The sequence below is a fragment of the Lithobates pipiens genome, unplaced genomic scaffold, assembly GCF_037356315.1.
Source record: "Lithobates pipiens isolate NorthernLeopardFrog02 unplaced genomic scaffold, aLitPip1_a1.2 Scaffold_13, whole genome shotgun sequence".
Taxonomy (NCBI): Eukaryota; Metazoa; Chordata; class Amphibia; order Anura; family Ranidae; genus Lithobates; species Lithobates pipiens.
In genome coordinates this window covers 397,139,550-397,163,483 of record NW_027507718.1, presented here as the reverse complement: position 1 = coordinate 397,163,483, position 23,934 = coordinate 397,139,550, and the positions used below count along the sequence as shown (strand labels likewise).

At 41.8% G+C, this 23,934-nt stretch overlaps 1 protein-coding gene across 1 annotated transcript in view; it reads left to right on the top strand.

The window, feature by feature from the left end:
* Window positions 1–3,790: 3,790 nt before the first annotated feature.
* The window catches only part of PDGFRL (platelet derived growth factor receptor like), a 171,372-nt gene continuing 151,228 nt past the window's right edge, over window positions 3,791–23,934 (top strand). Inside the window, exon 1 of the mRNA XM_077477398.1 lies at window positions 3,791–3,979. Coding sequence (XP_077333524.1) covers window positions 3,925–3,979 — 55 coding nt within the window. The 5' untranslated portion in view covers window positions 3,791–3,924. The remainder of the gene's footprint in view (window positions 3,980–23,934) is intronic.

Below are 23,934 nucleotides of genomic sequence, written 5' to 3'. Positions count from 1 at the left end.
ATGATCTTCCATATATGGCTGTCCCTGTATGTATTGTCTATTAAATTCAGCATACCAGTTAGGAACTTCAGTATATGGGATATCAAGGATTCTACAAAATGAATCTAAATCTTCTGGTATCCGTAGCAACGCAGTGTGTCCATGGTTAGTTGCTGAAAGTGCAAATGGAAACTTCCAGCGATAAGGTATATTCCTGGCTTGTAATATCCCTAATAAAGGGCGCAGGTCTCTTCTGTTCTTAAGTGTAATTGCAGATAAATCTTGATACAGTGGTGTGAAAAAGTGTTTGCCCCCTTCCTCATTTCCTGTTCCTTTGCATGTTTGTCACACTTAAGTGTTTCGGAACATCAAACCAATTTAAACAATAGTCAAGGACAACACAAGTAAACACAAAATGCAATTTGTAAATGAAGGTGTTTATTATTAAAGGTGAAAAAAAATCCAAACCATCATGGCCCTGTGTGAAAAAGTGATTGCCCCCCTTGTTAAAACATACTATAACTGTGGTTGTCCACACCTGAGTTCAATTTCTCTAGCCACACCCAGGCCTGATTATTGCCACACCTGTTCACAATCAAGGCATCACTTAAATAGGAGCTGCTTGACACAGTAAGGTCCACCAGAAGATCCTTAAAAGCTACACATCATGCCGAGACCCAAAGAAATTCAGGAACAATTGAGAAAGAAAGTAATTGAGATCTATCAGTCTGGAAAGGGTTATAAAGCCATTTCCAAAGCTTTGGGAATCCAGCGAACCACAGTGAGAGCCATTATCCACAAATGGCGAAGACATGGAACAGTGGTGAACCTTCCCAGGAGTGGCCGGCCGCCCAAAATTACCCCAAGAGCGCAGCGACGACTCATCCAAGAGGTCACAAAAGACCCCACAACAACGTCCAAGGAACTGCAGGCCTCACTTGCCTCAGTTAAGGTCAGCGTTCATGCCTCCACCATCAGGAAAAGACTGGGCAAAAATGGCCTGCATGGCAGAGTTCCAAGGAGAAAACCACTGCTGAGCAAAAAGAACATCAAAGCTCGTCTCAATTTCTCCACAACCCATCTTGATGATCCCCAAGACTTTTGGGACAACATTCTGTGGACCGATGAGACAAAAGTGGAACTCTTTGGAAGGTGTGTGTCCAAGTATATCTGGCGTAGAAGGAACACTGCATTTCATAAAAAGAACATTATACCAACAGTAAAATATGGTGGTGGTAGTGTGATGGTCTGGGGCTGTTTTGCTGCTTCAGGACCTGGAAGATTTGCCGTGATAAAAGGAACTATGAATTCTGCTGTCTACCAAGAGATCCTGAAGGAGAATGTCCGACCATCTGTTCGTGTACTCAAGCTGAAACGAACTTGGGTTCTGCAGCAGGACAATGATCCTAAACACACCAGCAAGTCCACCACCGAATGGCTGAAGAAAAACAAAATGAAGACTTTGGAGTGGCCTAGCCAAAGTCCTGACCTGAATCCTATTGAGATGTTGTGGTATGACCTTAAAAAGGCCGTTCATGCTCGAAAACCCTCTAATGTAACTGAATTAGGACAATTCTGCAAAGATGAGTGGGCCAAAATTCCTCCAGGACGCTGTAAAAGCCTCATTGCACGTTATCGCAAACGCTTGGTTGCAGTTGTTGCTGCTAAGGGTGGCCCAACCAGTTATTAGGTTTAGGGGGCAATCACTTTTTCACACAGGGCCATGATGGTTTGGATTTTTTTTCACCTTTAATAATAAACACCTTCATTTACAAATTGCATTTTGTGTTTACTTGTGTTGTCCTTGACTATTGTTTAAATTGGTTTGATGTTCCGAAACACTTAAGTGTGACAAACATGCAAAGGAACAGGAAATGAGGAAGGGGGCAAACACTTTTTCACACCACTGTATATTGAAATTGGCTTGCCTTCAAAATCTACTTTACCTTTAAGTCTGGCTTGCTTAAGAATGGACTCCTTTATTTGGTAATCATTGACATAGCAAATGATATCTCTGGGTAGTTCAGAATCCCTTCCTTTAGGTTTAAGTGCCCTATGAATTCTGTCCATTGTTATAAGTTCAGTTTCAGGCCTGTCTAGTAATTTGTTAAATAAAGAGGACACCGTAACAGCAAGCTGTGCATTTTCTACACTCTCTGGAATTCCTCTCACCCGAAGATTATGTCTTCTGCCACGGTTATCTAAATCTTCAACGTGTCTTTGAGCCTCCCTCAGCTGAGCAGTATGAGTATCAATCGTGCGGGATATCTGAACGATCGAATCGTGTTGTCTGTGGGATTGCTGTTCTATCTTCAGTACTCTGTTCGTAATTGCCTGTAATTCTTGTCTGAGATCCGTTATGGCAGCGGTAAGTGTATCCTTAATGTCCGTTGCAACCGCTCGGAGATCCTGTATAGTTGGTTGTTGTGTCGCTGACTGACTAGTTGCCATACTGACTTCAGTGGGCGCGAGAACGATGTCGTGAGGAGAATGTGAGGAGGCCGCTGCGGAAGCGGCCGTATTAGGCCTGAGAGACCTCGATAATTCCGGTAATTGTCGAATATTTTGACCTCTGCTACCTCTCGGTGATCTGGAACGGGATGCCGAAGTATTCCGGGAGGCAGTCCCCATAATCGAAGATACTTTTCGTTCGGTTAAAACCCCCTATAAGGTGTAATGAGGCGACGGTCTGACGGAGTGAAAGATTTAGGCGGCCATCTCCTCTCAAGGCAAGCCACGCCCCCTGGCTGGCTTCTTTTATATATATTAAGGAGTCTATTTAGGTAGAATTCTAGCTGCCAGGTAATAATGCATACACTATCTGGGTATTTTGCCTTGGTGCGATATTAGAAATGCGGTATAATTCTAAGTAATAGGATTATATGCCCATACTGATTTCATAGGAGTTAACAAAAGTTTAAATTATTTATGAAAGTTGACTTTCTTTTTTTTTGTTATATTTGGACAACAATGAAAATTGTTAGATTGATTTCTTCAGTTAAAGACTTTATGGCCATTACTCAATAAAATATTTGCTGATTTAAGCTTCCCTAAACTTGCAGTAATCTTTGATTTTCAAAGGAGTCAAGTTTAGGCCCTTGATCGTGTCTGTGTTTTTTCAAGCATTTTACAACAGGTTCAGAAATAGAAAATTTTACGCTTCAGCTGAGGTTTCACCCCCAAACTCCTAAAATCCAAGCATGGATCTTTTTGAAGACAGTCTTCAGCGCATCAATGTAGACAAGGTCTTAGGGTGCCCTTCTATAGATTTGAAGATCTAAGATATCAATGCATGAGGCTTCTACTGTGCTTACTTTCTCTTTTTTGCTCACAAAGCTGTATTCCTGATCTGTTGATTTGTGGTCCTACACTAACATGTAGTAAGCCCTATTCATCACAGAGAGGAATAGAAGTCCATAGACAGTCCTAATGGCTGTCAAGGTCAGTGTGGGACAACAGATGGGAAGATCTTCAATCTTAACCTTGAAAGGAATATTTTTAAGCAGTTCTTTTAACTTTTCACAATTTTGCCTTTGTGTAATTACATAGCAGCTGGTAATAACCAAAGGTGAAAATGTTCTCTCAAAATTATTTTATTGATCTTTACATAGAGATAGACCATATACATGAAGAGTCACCTCCCATGCAGCGAACAGTTAAATATGAATATTATAGTTAGCACATTGCAGAACATTTTGTCCAGTAACCAGCAGAGAGCAGGCAAGTTTCACTAAGTTTCATCTTTTTTTTTTTACTCCTGTATTTCTTGAAACTTGATCCTTCAGAAGCTTCTCTTCATGCTTTGGAAAATACAAATCAGCAGTCCACATTCCTGCAGCTTTTTTTTTTTACATCATCCCTAACTGACAGCAAGCTGGGATTTTGCTCTTTGTACGTACTGTCTTGGGGTAAGGCTCCTTTGGGGCACCCCGGCCTGCTACCAAAATGAAGTTCTGGCTCTTTTTCACCCTGATTCTTGTCCATGAAGCTCTACAAAATGGTGAGTTTTTTTTCACTGAATCTGCCTTAGTGTCAAATCCTGGAGCACCTTGTAACCGAACCGTGCTGCTTTTAGGAGCTCGGTGAGTGTCGATGTGAGGGGAATGCAATGGGATAGCATAACAAAAATATATGAATTCAGAATAAGAGGATGTTTTATATGATATCTTCAGTGTTTTTAAATGTGTGGGCACAGGCGTGAAATAATCTGTGGAAAGTTTTATTCCTCTGCTCTCTCATAAATGATAGCAGCCTAAACTGGTTTTAGAACATTTTGTCTATTCATTATCCATATTTTTTAAAGTGATTAAGAAAACTATACAGTTCATGTTGATGCTTCAAGGCAAAGACAGGAAACCCCTTCAATGCATATTATAAATACACCTGTTCATTTTCTAAAAGAGTGCATCCAGTTTCCGCCATTCTGTGTGTTCATTACATTTAGTTACATAAAATATGTCCATATTAGGGCTGAAGTTATGCTACAGGTGGAAAAAAAATTATTTTTTATGTATGGGGAAACATAAAACTCAATGCAGGTGCAACGGTTGCAATACCTACAGCAGCTTTACGTATTAATTCAAATAATTTATAATTTTTTATAAATATTATATTATTACAGGTACTTGTATAGCACTGTCTATTAACACAGTGCTTTACATATACAGTCGTACTCCAAAGTTTGCATACCCTGGCAGAAAATGTGAAATGTTGGCATTAATATTGAAAATATGACTGATCATGCCAAAAAAAAATATGTTTTTATTTAAGGATAGCAATCACATGAAGCCATATATTATCACATAGTTTTTTGGATCCTTTTTAAATCATAATGATAACAGAAATCACCCAAATGGCCCTGATCAAAAGTTGACATACCCTGGAATATTTGGCCTTGGTATAGACACAGAAGGTGGCACACACAGGTTAATTTCCCACATTTGTGGCTTTTTAAATTACAATTAGTGTCTGTGTATAAATAGTCAATGTTGTTAGCTCTTGTGGATGCACTAAGTAGGCTAGACACTGAGCCATGTGGAGGTAGAAAAGAACAGTCAAAAGACCTGCGTAAAAAAGTAATAAAACTTTACAAATATGGAAAAGGATATAAAAAGATATCCAAAGCCTTGAATATGCCAGTCAGTAGTGTTTAATTACTTATTAACCACTTCCCGACCAGCGCACGATGATGTACGTCGACAGAATGGCACGGGCAGGCATACTGGCGTACAGGTACGTCCAATATTCAATGCCGCCCTGCCATCGGGAGCACGCCGCCGGCGGCGCGCTCCCTCTCTGGTCGGGACCCTGTGAGTCCGGTCGCAGGACCCGCGGACTCGATTGCCGCGGGCATCCCCGCGATCATCTCACGGAGCGGCCGAATGGAGGAAATGCCGTGTAAACAGCATTTTTCCATTCTGCCTAGCAACTAGTGACGCTGATCTCTGCTCCGTGTGATTGGAGCAGAGATCAGTGTTCACTAAATGAAAGCCCAACCCCCCCACAGTTAGTAACACACCCCTAGGAACACTTAACCCCTACACTGCCACCCACTGGTTAACCCCTTCACTGCCAGTGTCATTTACACAGGAATCACTGCATTTATATAGCAGTGATTACTGTATAAATGACAATGGTCCCACAAATGTGTCAAAAATGTCCGATGGGTCCCCCACAATGTCGCAGTCACAATAAAAATCGCTGATCGCCGCCATTACTAGTAAAAAAAATAATAATAAAAAATTATTAATAAAAATGCTATAAAACTATCCCTATTTTGTAAACGCTATAACTTTTGCGCAAACCAATCAATAATCGCTTATTGCGATTTTTTTTACCAAAAATATGTAGAAGAATACGTATCGGCCTAAACTGAGGGAAAAAAATGTTTTTTTATATATTTTTGGGGGATATTTATTATAACAAAACGTAAAAAATAATGCGTTTTTTTCAAAATTGTCGCTCTATTTTTGTTTATAGCGCAAAAAATAAAAACCGCAGGTGTGATCAAATACCACCAAAAGAAAGCTCTATTTGTGGGAAAAAAAAGGACGTCAATTTTGTTTGGGAGCCACGTCGCACGACCGCGCAATTGTCAGTTAAAGCTACGCAGTGCTGAATCGCAAAAAGTGGTCTGGTCTTTGACCAGCAAAATGGTCCAGTCTGCAAGTGGTTAAAAAATTGAAAATTAGGGGCTCTTTTGATTCCAAGCCAAGGTCAGGTAGACCAAGAAAGATTGCAGCCACAACTGGCGGAAGAATTGCTCAGGATACAAAGAAAAACCCACAGGTAACCGCAGGAGAAATACAGGCTGCTCTCCAAAAATACGTTGTGGTTGTGATTCAACAATACTTGAACAAAAAAGAGTTGCATGGTTAAGCTGCCAGAAGGAAGCCTTTACTGTGCCACTGCCACAAAAAAACAATGAGGCATGTCAAGGTGTTGATGAGCACATTGCAACCAGGCTTTTTGTGGAACTTGTACAGGAAAGGTTCCTTTCTGGCAACTTGATCATGCAGCTCTTGTTTGTTCAAGTATCATCGTATTATGCTCCTTAGAAACAACCACACCAACCTTTTCCAGAGCAGCCTGTATTTCTCCTGAGGTTACCTGTGGGTTTTTCTTTGTATCCCAAACAGTTCCCTTGGCAGTTGTGGCTGCAATCTTTCTTGATCTACCTGACCATGGCTTGGTTTCAAGAGATCCCCAAATTTTCCACTTCTTATTAAGTGATTGAACATGTATTGACTGGCATATTCAAGGCTTTGGATATCTTTTTATATCCTTTTCCATCTTTCTAAAGTTTCATTACCTTGTTATGCAGGTCTTTTGACTGTTCTTTTCTACCACCTCATGGCGCAGTGTCTAGTCTGCTTAGTGCATCTATGTGAGAGCTAACAAACTCATTAACTATTTATATACAGACACTAATTGTGATTTAAAAAGCCAAAAATGTGGGAAATTAACCTTTAATTGCCATTTTATCCTGTATGTGCCACCTTCTGTGTCTGTACTAAGGCCAAACATTCCAGGGTATGTAAACTTTTGACCAGGGCCATTTGGGCAATTTCTGTTATTGTGATTTAAAAAGGATCCAAAAATTATGTGATAATAAATGGCTTCATGTGATTGCTATCCTTAATCGCTTGGCGACCGCCTGCAGAATGGCACCAATGGCTATAGCTGTATAGCGGTCGCTTTAAGAGGTATAGGGGGAGGCGCGCGTGCCTCAGTACTAAGGGCCCAATGTAAGGAACTGGTAGCAGCGATGACTGCTGGGCACAGGCGATCGCTCCTGACAGAGCAAGAACAAGGATCTGTAAGTGTAAACAAATCCACCTTATGACAGGGGAGAAGAGACAGATCATGTGTTCCTAGTATATAGGAATAACGAACACTCTCCCAGGCAGTCCCATCCCCCACAGTTAGAACACACGAGGGAACACATTTAACCCTTTTATCTCTCCCTAGTGTAAACCCCTTCAATGCCAGTGACATTTATACAGTAATCAGTGGCTATGTATAGCTCTCCCAAGAAAGTGTCAAAAGTGTCCCATCTGTCCGCCCCAATGTCGCAGTCACAATAAAAATCGCAAATCGCCGCCATTACTAGTAAAAAAAAGAATAAATAATAAAAATGCCATAAATCTCTCCCCTATTTTGTAGACGCTATAACTTTTGTGAAAACCAATCAATATACGCTTATTGCAATTTTTTTTACCAAAAATATGTAGAAGATTACATATCGGCCTAAACTGAGAAAATGTTTTATTTATTTTTTTAAATTTGGGGATATTTATAATAGCAAAACGTAAAAAATACTATGTTTTTTTCAAAATTGTCGTTTTTTTCTTTGTATCGCAAAAAATAAAAATCGCAGAGGTGATCAAATACCACCAAAATAAAGCTCTATTTGTGAGGAAAAAAAGGCTGTCAAGTTTGCTTGGGTATACACACGACCGCACAATTGTCAGTTAAACAACACAGTGCCATATTGCAAAAAAAGGCCCAGTCAGGAAGGGGATAAATCCTTCCAGGGCTGAAGTGGTTAAATAAAAGACATGATCAGTCATATTTTCAATATTAATGCCAAAATTTCACAATTTCTGCCAGGGTATACAAACTTTTGAGCACAACTGTATATTGTACATTTACGTCAGTCCCTACTCTCAAGGTGTTTACAATCTAATGCCACGTACACACGATCAAACAATCCGGTGGAAAAGTCCGGCGAACTCAAGTCCCACGGACAATCCCCCCCGTATGTAGCCTCTGGCAGACTTTTTTTTACCCAAAAAGTACGGCGGACTTAGAAAGTAGTTTTGCACTCCAATCTTCCCGTCGGACTCGCATTTCGGCGGACAATCCGGCCGTTGGTATGCCAATCTGCCGTACTTTTGAAATTAACGGACTTTTCCTGCGCGGAGAAAAGTCTGCTCATTTTGAGCGCGTCTCCAGGTAGACAGGGCCAGCGAAGGAGGTGTCACTGGCCCCGTCACCTGGTATGGACTTAAAGGGGAACCCCAACGCCGAAAAAATCCACATCAGACCCTTGTCCGAGCACGCTACCCGGCCGGCCAGGAAAGGGGGGGACGAGCGAGCGCCCCCCCTCCTGAGCCCTACCAGGCCGCGTGCCCTCAACATGGGGGGTGCCTTGGGGAAGGGGGGCCGCGCGGCCCCCCACCCCAAAGCACCTTGTCCCCATGTTGATGAGGACAAGGGCCTCTTCCCGACAACCCTGGCCATTGGTTGTTGGGGTCTGTGGGCGGGGGCTTATCGGAATCCGGGAGCCCCCTTTAATAAGAGGGCCCCCGGATACCGGCCCCCCACCCTATGTGAATGAGTATGGGGTACAATGTACCCCTACCCATTCACCTGTAAAAAAAAGTAAAAAAAAACACAACACACAAGGGTTAAAATAGTTTATTGCACAGCTCCGGGGGTCTTCCGTCTTCGGGGGTCTTCTCGCCGGACTCCTCCGCTATCTTCTGCTAGCTCTTTTGCTAGCGGAGGAGCCCGGCTTTCTTCTTCGCCGCCCTCTTCTTCCGACTTCGGGGGTCTTGTCCCCCTCTTCGGTTCTTCTTGCCGGGCTCAAAATGAGTGGACTTTCCTCCGCGTGTGTGGGCAAGTTCGTTCATTTCAAAAGTACGGCGGATAGTCCGGCGGACTTAGTACGCCATATTAGTCCGCTGAAAAAGTGCCGTGTGTGGGCAAGTAGCCCGTTCGGAAAGTCCGGCGGACAGTCCGGCGGAAAGTCCGCCAGACTAAGTCCGCCGGATAGTCGGCTACGTGTGTACGCGGCATAAGGTTCCTATTTCACATTCATAGATACACATACTCATTTAGACAGGAGCCAATTTACCTACCAGAATGTCTTTGTAATGTGGGAGAATCAGAGTATCCGGAGGAAACCCACACAGGCACAGGGAGAACATGCAAACTCTGTGCAGGTGGTGCCATGGTTGATATATATATATATATATATATATATATATATATATATATATATATATATATATATATATATATGTAGATATGCATATATATATATATTAATATACATATATTAATAAAGGCTTACCTATAGGTAACAATAAATGCAGTGACTTTACTACCACTTTAAAGCACACCTGCTACAAGTTATAGCTCATAAATTAACTTGCTGGGGTGATAGCAAGCACCACTTGGAGAATATAGGTAGCATTACAACACACTACAAGAGGGCCTTAAATCTCCCTGTAACTTATAGAAAAATCTTGAGCTTTCAAAAACTGAATCAGTGATACCCATCTATTTATCCACGCAAACTCACTATGGGTTGCCTATTATACTTTGTAGAGTGCAATGGCCGAGTAATAATACTCAACTTCACTAAAAGCTCAGAAGCTGCATAACAATTCAAGAAGGACTTCCAGCTCACATTGGGAACCCAATAAATGATGCTGGTTGTAGCTACATAGACAGATATCACCCCCATCAAGTTAGTTTAATGCATTCCAACTCTGGATTGGTTTAGTTTAAGACATACATAGTGTACATATTGTATACTGTGAATAGATTTTGTAAATAGATTTTGCTTTGATACCCCAGAACCAGAATGCCTCCCATGAGTTAGTGAGTAGCAGTTTTTTTTATCCCAGGTCTGTAATGCAGGTAAGCTGTACCTGGCAGATCAATAATAGTAGTCTTCTTATTTCAGACAAGATTTCCATTAATAGTCTGCAGTAGACATGTGTGATTAGTTTAGTACGAATCGAAAATTCGAAAGAAATTTCCGCAAATTCGTACGAATCCGAAATACAAATTTTTATGCATACGAATTCTGTACAAAATACGAAATTTCGTTTACGGATTTCGGATCCAAATTCATAATGAAAATTCATAATTGTTACGAAAAGTTAACAAACCTAAAAGTTAAAACCCCAGGAAGTCAGTACAGCACAGGGATGGTGGGAACTCCTCATAATGATAAATTTGCCATAACAAAAATTCATAATTTTTACGAAAAGTTAATGAACCTAAAACTTAAAACCCCAGGAAGTGAGCACAGGGATTGTGGGAATCCCTTAAAATGGGCACAGGGGGTGTATACTCAGACCTGGGAACTCAGCACAGGGATGGTGGGAACCCCTCATAATGGACACAGCAGGTGTACAGACCTGGGAACTCAGCACAGGGATGGTGGGAACCCCTCATAATGATAAATTCACCATAATGAACATTTGTAATTGTTACAAAAAGTTAATGAACCGAAAAGTTAAAAACCCTGGAAGTCAGCACAGCACGGGGATGGTGGGAACCCCTCATAATGATAAATTCATTATAATGAACATTCGTTATTTTTAAGAAAAGTTTACGAAACTAAAGGTTAAAAACCCAGGAAGTCAGCACAGCACAGGGATGGTGGGAGCCCCCCCTGAAAATTTGTATTTTTTTAATACGAAACTGAACGGAACGACACAAAACAAATTGTTTGACGCCGCTCATGTCTAGTCTGCAGGGGATATTGCTTTGCTATTCTTTAATTTGACAAAAACGTTATTAGCAGAGTTCTAAAGTCACTGCACTTTCATTTTATCACAACACTGTAATATCAACACAAACAATAGTTACTTTTTTCAATCCAACATAAGCTTACTTGAAAAATGTCCTTTTCATATTGTAAGTGCTGCCTGTCTGCTGGCCACATTGCTGGCCTGTGCTGCCTGTCTTCTGACCATCTCTTTCCACAACTTCCTGGATTCTCTGCCTGTTTCTTCTCCACTTATCATGCTTTCTTTCAATAAGGATTATAAGGACTACATGTACCATGGTACTTTGCTGCCTGCAAGCAGTAATAATGTTTCCTGTACTGCCTATGCCTTTTGAAACTTCTCTCAGCACCTCTGCAGTATAGTTGTTGTTCAAATTGCAGGCTCTGTGAAATGGGTGACACAATATTAGGCATAGTGATTATATGTCACTGCATTCAGAAAGGTATGCGTATGAGATTCTTAAATAAGTAGGCTTTCAAACTTCAAAATCATTCAGATAAATGGAAGTAGGCTAGAAATAATTGAGTACATGCACTTATTCTGTGACAGAAAAAGCCTTGGATGTATACAGTATCTCACAAAAGTGAGTACACCTCTTGCGTTTTTGTAAATATTTTATTATATCTTTTCATGCGACAACACTCGAGAAATTACACTTTTCTATAATGTAAAGTAGTGAGTGTACAGCTTGTATAACAGTGTAAATTTCATGCCCCCTCAACATAACTCAACACAACCATTAATGTCTAAACTGCTGGCAACAAAAGTGAGTACACCCCTAAGTGAAAATGTCCAAATTGGGCCCAAAGTGTCAATATTTTGTGTGGCCACCATCAAATGGGCATGGAGTTCACCGGAGCTTCTCAGGTTGCCACTGGAGTCCTCTTCCACTCCTCCTTGATGACATCATGGAGCTGGTGGATGTTAGAGACCTCACGCTCCTCCACCTTCTGTTTCAGGAAGCCCCACAGATGCTCAATAGGGTTTAGGTCTGGAAACATGCTTGGCCAGTCCTTCACATTTACCCTCAGCTTCTTTAGCAAGGCAATTGTCATCTTGGAGGTGTGTTTGGGGTCGTTATCACATTAGAATACTGCCCTGCAGCCCAGTCTCCGAAGGGAGGGGTTCATGCTCTGCTTCAGTATGTCACAGTACATGTTGGCATTCGTGGTTCCCTCAATGAACTGTAGCTCCCCAGTGGCGGCAGCACTCATGCAGCCCCAGACCATGACACTCCCACCACCATGCTTGACTGTAGCCAAGACACACTTGTCTTTGTACTCCTCACCTGGTTGCCGCCACACACACTTGACACCATCTGAACCAAAGAAGTTGAACTTGGTCTCAGACCACGGGACATGGTTCCAGTAATCCATGTCCTTAGTCTGCTTTTTTTCAGCAAACTGCTTGCAGGCTTTCTTGTGCATCATCTTTAGAAGAGGCTTCCCTCTGGGACAACAGAAATGCAAACCAATTTGATGTAGTGTGTGGCGTATGGTCTGAGCACTATCAGGCTGACCCCCCACCCCTTTAACTTCTGCTGGCAGCACTCATACATCTATTTCCCAAAGGCAACCTCTGGATATGACGCTGAGCACGTGCACTCAACCTCTTTGGTTGACAATGGCAAGGCCTGTTCTGAGTGGAACATGTCCTGTTAAACCGCTGTATGGTCTTGGCCACCGTGCTGCAGCTCAGTTTCAGGGTCTTGGCAATCTTGTTATAGCCTAGGCCATCTTTATGTATAGCAACAATTCATTTTTTCAGATTCTCGGAGAGTTCATGCCATGAGAGTTCTTTGCCATGAGGTGCCATGTTGAACTTCCAGTGACCAACATGGGAGAGTGAGAGCGATAACACAAAATTTAACACCCCAGCTCCCTGTTCACACCTGAGACCTTGTAACACTGACGAGTCACATGACATCGGGGAAGGAAAACTGCTAATTGGGCCCAATCTGGACATTTTCACTCAGAGGTGTACTCACTTTTGTTGCCAGCGTTTAGGCATTAATGGCTGTTTGGGTGATTTTGAGGGGACAGTAAATTTACACTGTTATACAGGCTGTACACTCACTACTTGTGTAGTGTATGCTGTAGATTTGTGTCAAGCTGGTTCTTAATGGCTTTAAGGAGTAACACTTTTGTTGAGAAAAAAAAATCTGCTCTGGGCAATCTATGTACATTGCAAGAATTTTAACAAACTTTGTTGTAGATTCCTACCGTTTGTGATTCTGGAGAAATAGCTGTTTGTATGTCTGTGTCCATGTGCGTGGATCCGTATGGGAGTGGCTTTATAATTATCAGGCAGCTGCTGCACCTGCAAGGTTCTAATGAGAAATGTTGCAGGGTCTGCATCCTTTTAGACGGGATTTCACTTTGTGAGTATCTCACCAACAATTACATTTTTGTTGCAGGGGATGCTGGAAATCTGATTTGTATCTTAGTGCAGACTTCTTGGAAAATCAGTAGGCCAATAACACAAGCAGGAAATGACATATCTGGGGAATGTTCTGTGCACCATATGTGTACAGAACGCCTCCAGGTATCCATAATGCCCTATAGCCATATTGCCTTTCAGTTAACAGAAATAACAGCTCTGAAGATTTTTCAATTCAATTACAATATGACTTGTGTTCTAATAGTATGTCCTATATTTTTTTTTTTGTTTGAATTTTTTTCCCCCCACAAAGTGCAGCTACCCTTTAAGGGCTTGTGTTGATGAACAAATGCAGATTGTTTTTAAGTGCACTTCATTTGCATTTGAGATTTCTGAGATCATTAAGTGTTAATTCACAGGTATATTTGACCTCCAATTGACCTTCTTCTGACCAGAATTAAATCACCTAATAAAAGTTGCATTAACCTGCTTCAAGTTGATTTTGTATACCCATTGACTTTTTTCTGGGGAAAAATACATTCTGATTCAAGCAAAGTCCATGTACACCAGCCCCAACATAATCAAGTTTCAACAGACTAATCTTGACAGGGTCAAACAATACATTCAACATTTTACCATTAACAGAAATGGCCTACATTTTGTTTCCTGGCTTAGCCTACTGGAGCGTCTGTCCCTTAATGCAACATTACAATAAATATCAATCAATGGAAATTTGCAAATATACAGTATGTTCCAACATTGTAGCACTTAAAGCAGCTCACATGATGATCTCTGGCCATACTCAATTCATCCAACTCAAATCTTTCAAATCTGAATCATCTCTACTCTCTACTGGTGTGCCGTCCAGGGGCCCCTTCTGTTCATAATCTATCTTCTTCCACTTGGTCTCATATTTCATAAATTTAAAATCCACTTCCATCGCTATGTGGATGACACCCAGCTCTACCTGTCCACTAAATTTACTACCACCCTTCCACCCAAATCTCTTACCGATTCCAACTTTCTCGAATTGAACAGTGACAAAACCAAGGTTCTCCTCACTGGTACGAAATCCACCTTGACAAAGCTTAACAGACTTTCAGTGAATATCCATAGTCTTTTCCTCCACTCAGGTAAAGAGTCTGGGTGTCATCCACCATAGCACACTATCTTTCCAAGTCCACATCAGTAATGTCACTCGGTCAGCATATTTCCATCTATGAAAGATGAATCGTCTGTCTGTTTCTCAAACCCAACATCACTGCCATTCTCATTCACAATCTGGTCACTTCCCGAATTGATTACTGTAACTTTTCTTTTTGGTCTCTCTTTCAAGTCCCTTCATAAACTGCCACTGGTTCAGAACTCGGCTGCTCGCATTATCACTAGGACCCCCTCCTTTAATCACATTACTCCTGTCCTTCAGCACCTTCACTGGCTTCTAGTCAAATATCGTATTGATTTCAAGATTCTGTTATTTACATTTAAGGTCATTCATAACCTCACTCTTCTGTACCTTCCTGAAATCCTGCATATGAACAGACCCTTCCCCACTCTCAGGTCTTCTTCTTCTATTCATCTCAATATTCCATCTGCCCGCTAGACCATTATAGGATAGAGAGCATTTAGCTGCTCTGCCTCCTGACTTTAGAACACCCTGTCACCTGACATCCACAACATTGATTTACCCAGTTTAAAATTATGTCTCAAAACTCATCTTTTTAAACTAGCATACTCTGACTTAATTTATTTGTTTTTGTAATTTGTAATTTAATGGTTATGCAATGTATTTTATTTTATTTATTTGCCTTTTTGTTGTTTTGTTTTTATCTTTGTAAGATGACTTTGGGTGTTCTGAAAGGCACCTATAAATAAAATGTATTATTATTAGTAGGTAAGTATGTTTCTGATGCAACTTGTGTAGTCTCTAGGTCCAGCAACCCCAGCCATTCTAACAACAATCTTATCATCGATTTCAGAGTCCCCTTTCTTAGTAAAGTTGCACCAAGTACCAATGGAGTTTTTGCCTTTGGGATTTGTGTGGGCTGGGATTGTGGTGAACTTAGTGGCATTTGTACTGTGAATAGGCTCTTATCGTAAATGGTATACATGCTGGGTATGAATTGAGTGACTCCTAAATGGTTGGGCATCTCAGGTTAGAGCTGGACTTAAAGCAGACCATCAGCCTGCCGAGAATGATCCCGCCTCTCCACCCATCCTCCCGTCCTTTGCAGGAATAGGGCATTGCTCTTTTCTTTTCCTTTGTTTACCTATTTTTTTTTTTTAAAGTCCACCCCACCTCCCCATGCATGTCACTCTCCTTAGGCAAATGGCGCGCACATTGCCTGCTTTGCCTCCTAGGATATATATGTTACATAGAAGGGAATTGGCTTTCGCTGAAGAATGGAGGAGGGGGTAGGCCTGTTTGTACATCATCGATAGGCATGCCAGCTGAACCCAGAACAGTCAGCAGCCTAGCAATAACGTCAAAGGGAAACATGGTGGCACTGAACCAAGCGCTGCCTGAAGAGATGCGTCTGTTAGCTCCACAGCGCGGGATCCACTGGGTGGGTGAATATCAAAAATTAGCAGAGCTAACCCCCAGGAAGGTAAGGCATAAAAAAAAAAAATCTGGAGGTGGGTGTGGAGGGTAAAGTTTGCTTTAATCCTGAGTATCTAGAAAATTATCTGTGAATCACCAGATGGATAAAGCACAGGACTATCCCATATCCTATGCTACTGAAGAGCTGTTGCTGTCAGGCCTCAACATGTGCTTGGCTAAGGTGCTAGGATGAATTTGGACTTAATAAAATCTGCCGTAAGACACACAGGCAAGCTGGTTGGAAAGTTTTCTCTTGACATTGTGATTAGGGCCTTGCCTAAAGTTCCAGGGGTGCTTGTGATTTGGGGGTAAGATGACAAAGGTCCTTGGTAGTAGTCGCTCTAAAAGAAGCAAATGCTCTTTTTACCCACTTTTGATGGTTTCTTGACTTCATACTATTGCTGTCTCTGACAGTAATAGTTACTCGAAGCCTAGCTAGGATTTCTCCTCTGAGTTTAGGATACTGCTTGGCATCTTCAGGTTGCAAGTCATACTAGGCACCTACAGTTGTGTGAAAAAGTATTTGCACCCTTTCTGATTTTTTTTTTCCATATTTGTCACACTTAAATGACTCAGATCATCAAACAAATGTTATTATTACACAAAGATAAGCCGCGTAAATGCAAAATGCAGTTTTTAACTACTTCCCACCTGGCCAATGTACATATACGGCCGGGTGGGAGCTCTCTACTTCTGAGTGGACGTTCCTGAACGTCCATCAGAAGTAGGGGGATCACATGCACACGTGCCCGCGCAGTGGCGTGATCCTGATGCGCCCGTGTCACCCGGACACGGCGCATCTCAGATCGGCAGGAGGGCTCTGTGATTGGCCCTCCTGATCACATGACGGCCATGTCCAATCACGACCGTCATGTGATTTAAACAAACAGCCGGTTGCTAGGCAATCAGCTCCTCCTCTCCTCACATGGAAGTCGCTGAGGAGAGGAGAGCAGATCGCTGAATCCGGCTGGTGATCAGTGAGTATGAGCTGTTTTTTACAGTTTTTTACTCACTGATCGCCAGTCTAGTGTAAAACACACAACACACCACACAGTATAAACACAATGTCCCCACACATGTCCCCAAAACACACATGTCCCCAACACATACAGGTCCCCAAATAATAAAAACACATGTCCCTAATAATAAAAACATGATCCCCACATATGTCTCACTAAAATCACATGTCCCAATGATTATCTGTACACATATGTCCGTGATCACCTGTACACATATGTACATGATCGTTTGCGTACATATGTCCGTGATCACACAAACCAATTATTATATACTTAACCAAATTTTTTTTACCAAAGACATGTAGCAGAATACATTTTGGCTCAAATTTATGACAAAATTCGATTTTATTGGATTTCTTTTAAAATAGAAAGAAGAAAATATTGTTTTTTTTCCAAATTTCCGCTCTTTTTTCGCTTATATCACAAAAAATAAAAAACTGAGTCGTTAATAAATAACACCAAAATAAAGCTCTATTTGTGCAAACAAAATGATAACAATTTAATCAGAGTACAGCGTAGCATGACTGTCATTGAAATTGTGAGAGCGCTGAAATCTGAAAATTGGGCTGGGAAGGAAGGGGGCGAAACTGCCCTGTATTGTAGTGGTTAAATAATGGTTTCATTTATTAAGGCAAAAAACCTGCCTGGCTTTATGTGAAAAAGTAATTTCCCCTAAACCTAATAACTGATTGTGCCACCCTTGGCGGCAACAACTGCAATGAAGCGTTTGCGATCACTGGCAATTTTGGCCCATTCTTCTTTGCAGAATTTTTTAATTCAGCCACATTGGAGGGTTTTCCACAATGAACAGCCTGTGTAAGGTCACGATACAGCATCTCAATTGGGTTTAAGTCCAGGCTTTGACTAGGCCACTCCAAAACTTAAATTTTGCTTTGTTTGAACCATTTGGAGTTGGACTTGCTGTTTTGTTTCAGATCAGTGTCCTGCTGCAAAACCCAAGTGCACTTGAGCTTGAGGTCACAAACTGATGGCCGGACATTGTTCTTTAGGATTTTCTGGTAGAGCTCAGAATTCATGTTTCTATCAATTATGTTAAGTCATCCAGGTCCTGAAGCTGCAAAGCAGCCCCAGACCATGTCTGATTGTTGGTATGATGTTCTTGTTATGAAATGCTATATTAGTTTTATGCCAGATGTAACGGGATGCACACCTTTCAAAAAGTAAAATTTGTGTCTCATCAGTCCACAAAATATTTGCCTAAAAGTCTCGGGGATAATCAAGATGTTTTTGGTAAATGTGAGATGAGGCTTTGTATTCTTTTTGGTCAGCAGTGGCTTTGGCCTTGGAACGCTCCCATGGATGCCATTTTTGCCCAGTCTCTTTCTTATTGTTGAATCATAAACACTGATCTTACCTGAGGCAAGTGAGGCCTCCAGTTCTTTAGATGTTGTTCTGGGTTCTTTTATGACCTCCTGGATGAATCGTCGTGATGCTCTTGGAGTAATTTTTGTAGGCTGGCCACTCCTGGGAAGGTTAACCAATGTTCCAGGTTATCTCCATTTGTGGACAATAGCTCTCCCATGGTTCACTGGAGTTCCAAAGCCTTAGAAATGGCTTTGAAACCCTTCCTAGTCCGATACATGTAGATTACTTTGTTTCTAATCTGTTCTTGATTAATTTTAGATTGTGGCATGATGTGTGGCTTTTTTGTGATCTGTTAGGGTGCTTCACTTTGTCAGACAGCTTCTATTTATCTGATTTCTTGATTCAACAGGTCTGGCAGTAATCAGGCCTGGGTGTGGCAAGTGAAATTTAATACAGCTTTCCAAAAAATGTGGTTAATCACAGTTCATTCTAGCGGCGGATCCGGGGGGGGGGGGGCAATGGGGTAATTGCCCCCTCCGAGAATTGGGGGTGACAGCGCGGACAGTTCTGTCGGTGACATTCCGCGGACGGGCGGTTCAGCGGGTGACAGCGTGGCCAGTTCCGCAGGTGACAGCACAGCCGGTTCCGCGGTTGGTTCCGCGGGTGACAGCGCGGGTGGCTCGGTCGGTGAGTGGGCGGGTGAGAGGGGGGGCAGCTTGGCGGCTCAGTGTCTGAGCGGGCTGCTGGCCAATCGGGAAGCCAGCGGGCAGGGGAGCAGGGAGATGACATCATCTCTCACTGCCCTGCATCCCTGCAGTTCCGCCCTCACTGTGTGGGAAGCTGTGGGCAGAAGAGAGATTACATCATCTCTCTGCTGCCTAATTCACTCTGGGACACATCAAAAGACCACCTTAGCAGAGAAGTGACACAGTAGGTGACAATCTGCAATGTGTGGCAGGCGACGTGGTAAGTGACAATCCGCAATGTGTGGTAGGCGACGTGGCAAGTGACAATCCGCAATGTGTGGCAGGTGAGGTGGCAAGTGACAATCCGCAATGTGCAATAGGTGATGTGGCAAGTGACAATCCGTAATGTGTGGCAGGCGACATGGCAAGTGACAATCCGCAATGTGTGGCAGGTGATGTGGCAAGTGACAATCTGCAATGTGTGGCAGGTGACGTGGCAAGTGACAATCTGTAATGTGTGGCAGGCTACATGGCAAGTGACAATCCGCAATGTGTGGCAGGTGACGTGGCAAGTGACAATCCGCAATGTGTGGCAGGTAATGTGACAAGTGACAATCCGTAATATGTGGCAGGCGATGTGGCAAGTGACAATCCATAACGTGTGGCAGGTGACATGGCAAGTGACAATCTGTAATGTGCGGCAGGCTACGTGGCAAGTGACAATCCGCAATGTGTGGCAGGTGACGTGGCAAGTGACAATCCACAATGTGTGGCAGGTGACGTGGCAAGTGGCAATCCACATTTGGTGACAAGTGACGTGGCAAGTGACAATCCGCAGTGTGTGTCAGGTGGCGTGGCAAGTGATAATCCGCAATGTGTGGCAGGTAACGTGGCAAGTGACAATCCGCAATGTTGGGCAGATGACTTGGCAAGTGACAATCCACATTTGGTGACAAGTGAAGTGGCAAGTGACAATCCGCATTTGGTGGCAGGCGACATGGCAAGTGACACCCTCAGGGCTCCCACTGATTCTGCATTATGGTGAGTTGAACCATTTAATTTTATATTACAATGTAATAATAGAAATTATGCGCTTCAATCATCCTGACACCATAACAACCATGGTGCCATAATGATTGAAGCGCCAACACCAGCCATTTCCCATATAAATTGCCCCCAAAAAAACATTTTATAGAAGTGCCCCTCCTGAGACTAGACTCTGGATCCGCCCCTGGTTCATTCATAATTCAGCATGGGAGTGGCAATTACTTTTTCACATAGGGCCAGGCAGGTTTGAACAGTTTTTTTTCCCTTAATAAATGAAATAATAATTTAAAAACTGTATCTTTCATTTACTCGGGTTATCTTTGTGTAATATTAAAATTAGTTTGATGATCTCAATCATTTAAGCATGAGAAATATGCAGAAAAATAATCAGGAAGGGGGGAAATACTTTATTATTATATGCATTATAATATTATATGCATTAGTTATTATATGCTTTAGTCTTCTGCAGATGTAGTCAACCCTCCTGTCATGAGCATGAGACAGAAACATTCCTGGATCCTCTAGTCTTTATTGAGGTGGTCTTGGCTGGAGTCCTGGAAGACAATGGGGTACACGCTGCCTCTGTCTCTATACTCAGGCCAACAGCCCATCTCTCCAAAAGTTTCTATGTGCAAGGGAAAAAAATGAATTCAGAATGCAAAGATTTAGGTAAAGACCATTATAGCATTACAGTCTGACAAAACATTACTTGGTTGTACTATAACATTTCAACAAAAAGGTTTATTTGGAGTATGTAAAAGAATTTATAACTTGTTTTAAAGATATTCATGAAATTAAATAAAACTAAAAGTGAGTATTTTTCTTGATGAGTGACCAGTTGATGTAGTCCTAGTGCTTGCCCTTCAGCTTATCTTTTAACTCATTGCAGTTCAGAAATATTTGGTGAACGTTCACACATGGCGGGGCACAGCGGTACGGGTTTTTGCCCACATGCGGCTTTGTTTTGCAGGAAGTTTGTCTGTCCAGCCCGCTGTAGTTTGTGTGAGAAGCGAATGTAGGGCAGAGGTGACCACTATATACTCTGTACTGTGCTCACTGAGATCCCACAAAGGCGGCTGCAGGACTATATACATTTCAGCTGGTTCTCGATCTAAGAACTAGGTACGCCTGTCATCTGGAGTTACTGGTGTGAAACATTCACCATCCACCTTCTCTGATGCGGATGCGGGTATATACCATCATACCACAAAAGGTCCCGGTTGGAGAGCCTGCTGGAATCGACTGTCTGGTGCCTGTTTGACCCAGGGCCATATTTAAGGCAGGGCAAAAGGGGCAGCTGCCCTGGGCCTTGTCATTGTTGTGGGGCCCAAAACAGCTGCCTCATACTTGCCAACTATCCCAGTTTAAATTCCCTTGTCCATTGAAGTTTTAATCCCTTCCTGTGTCCTGATATCTCAGTGTGAAGTTCTCTTACTAATGCTGGTGCTGCCCAGCTCTGCCCTATTGTTGTGTACAGATGACTCACCTGCAGACCCTGTCTTTACATGTAAATAACCGCCATTCATATGTAAATAGCAACGACATGCATATGCAAATAGTTGAGGCCAGCGGCATTGATATGTAAATACAGATGGCATTCATATGTATATCATGCCCCCCTGCAGTGAGGAGAAGATGTGCAGTAACCTATAGCAACCGGTGAGTAGTATTACTGTACAGTAATCTCTAGCAGCCAATCAACAAACAGAAATCATGTGTTGTAACCTCTAGCAACTAATCAGTGAGCCTTAATGTGTGCTGTAACCTCTAGCAACCAGTCAGTAAGCAGTAATGATATGCTGTAACCTCTGGCAACCAATCACAATAGCTGCCTGATCTGATATATTAAACTGATTTTAAGTCTAGCTGCTATTTATTGTCTCAGAGAAGGTAGAGAGCGAAATTGTATGGGGGGCCCCAAGAACATTTTTGCCCTGGGTCCAATCAATATTAAAGATGGCCCTGGTTTGACCCACCGCCGTACTGTGAGTGTGTCCACGTTTTGGGGTAAGAGTATCCATTCTCTCTGTTGTTCTATATGCACACCTGTGAGTGCTGCTTGGAGAAGTCTGCTTTCTCACTTTTACCACCATCAGAAGAAACATCCTTCAATGCTTCTTTCAATAGACTATACAGCACCATATAGAGGAGCTTTTAGATGTGCTCTTTGTCCACAACGGGCTCTTCACAACTTTTTAGCTTATGTTTTATTTTCATAAGCATTTTTCAGTATTTGTTTATGTTATAAATGAATCTTTGTTGTGTTATCATTCACGCGCCATTATTTTTAGTGTGTATCAGCATACTATTTTTTCTCGGCCTGTAGATAAATACACCCTGTAGGTTCTGTTGTTATTGTCATCATTTTAAGCAATTGTTTTGCCAATCCCTTCTGCTTGTCTAATTCTTGCTGTAAAACTAAGAAAACAACCTAGTAGTATATTATGTACCTTTACAAAAGCCTGCTGTGTACACAAACTATTTACAATTACAAGAATACAATACAAGACGTAGAGTGCTATAAATATACATTCATAAATACATGGGCACTCTACCTACCTTTTGCTAGCAAATTAGTCTGTATTCAAAAGGAATACACAAAATATCACTTCTGTTAAAGCTGGTCTGCAATTTCTGTAGCAAACATGACTTCAGGCATTTCAAGCGAATGCCGGAAAACGGGTACTTGGTCTTGACAGTCTCTCTTCCTCTTTTGTAGTGTAGCATTTACTGTTATTTCTTAGCAGTCCTCAATTCAGCTTGTGCTGCTGGCCTTTTATCTTGGTATATGTAATACAACAATGAAGTAGGCAAAAGCCATATGTTTTTATACTTTTATGCAACTATACATACAGCTTTAATAACTCCCTGAATGCAATAAAAAAAGAATCAGTGCCTGACAGGTACAGAATCCATATTGTTTTTTTCTCTCTCTTAGCTAGTTTCCTGCAGTCTATTAGCACATTTTTCTCTCCTATATAATTTTTATTTTATTTTTTCTTGCCATTGATGTTCATTCGAAACTATGCACATACTTTGGGAGAATATGCCAGTATTGGTCCTCATGACGTTCTAACACTTTGCTTTTAAAATAATTTGTTCTCAACATCAACTTCATTGTGTGTATACATATATACCTGTTTTCTATTATTTTGTCTATGTTGTTGTAATAATACAATGATTTTGACTGATGTGTCGAGTTTGCTCCGAGTTCAATTGGTGTATCAGATTTTTTCTGGCAGTAGATTTGGACCAAACTCTTTACATCAGATTTGAGTGTAAGCAACGTGTATTCTAGCCGGGTTTTCTTTGTAACACCAGCTGAGTACTAATTTTAATTGGTTAGTTCACCTGTTACCTAATGATGACACATTAGAGCAGTATATAGGCGATTGTAGTGACTAGTTTCAATAGGTAATGACTAAGCGCTAACATTTGCATGAATCGCGTCTACCTCTTTTCCTCTGCTCCATCTGTTAACCACTTGTCATATGAAGCTTCAATAAAAGGATTTTTGGAAGTGCAGCCGTCCAGAATTATTTCCTTATGTTAAACAGCATGCAAGCTGGGCTAGCACCTGACGAGTGTATTTGGGGATTAACCATAGACTCACTCACCTGAAGCAGCTTTTCTTGTTTTATAGAAGAATCCATATTGATTTACCATAAGCTTGGTTCGCAAGTACACAACAATGAAGCAGATGATTGGTTCAGGGGGTTCATCAGTTTTATGTGAAAGTGTGAACTGTAATTGCTCATTCATACCTGTGGGCAGGGCCGTTTTTAAGGCAGGGAAAAAGGGGCAGCTGTCTCCTGGGCCCTGTCATTGTGGTGGGGCCCAAAGCAACTGTCTCATACTTGGCA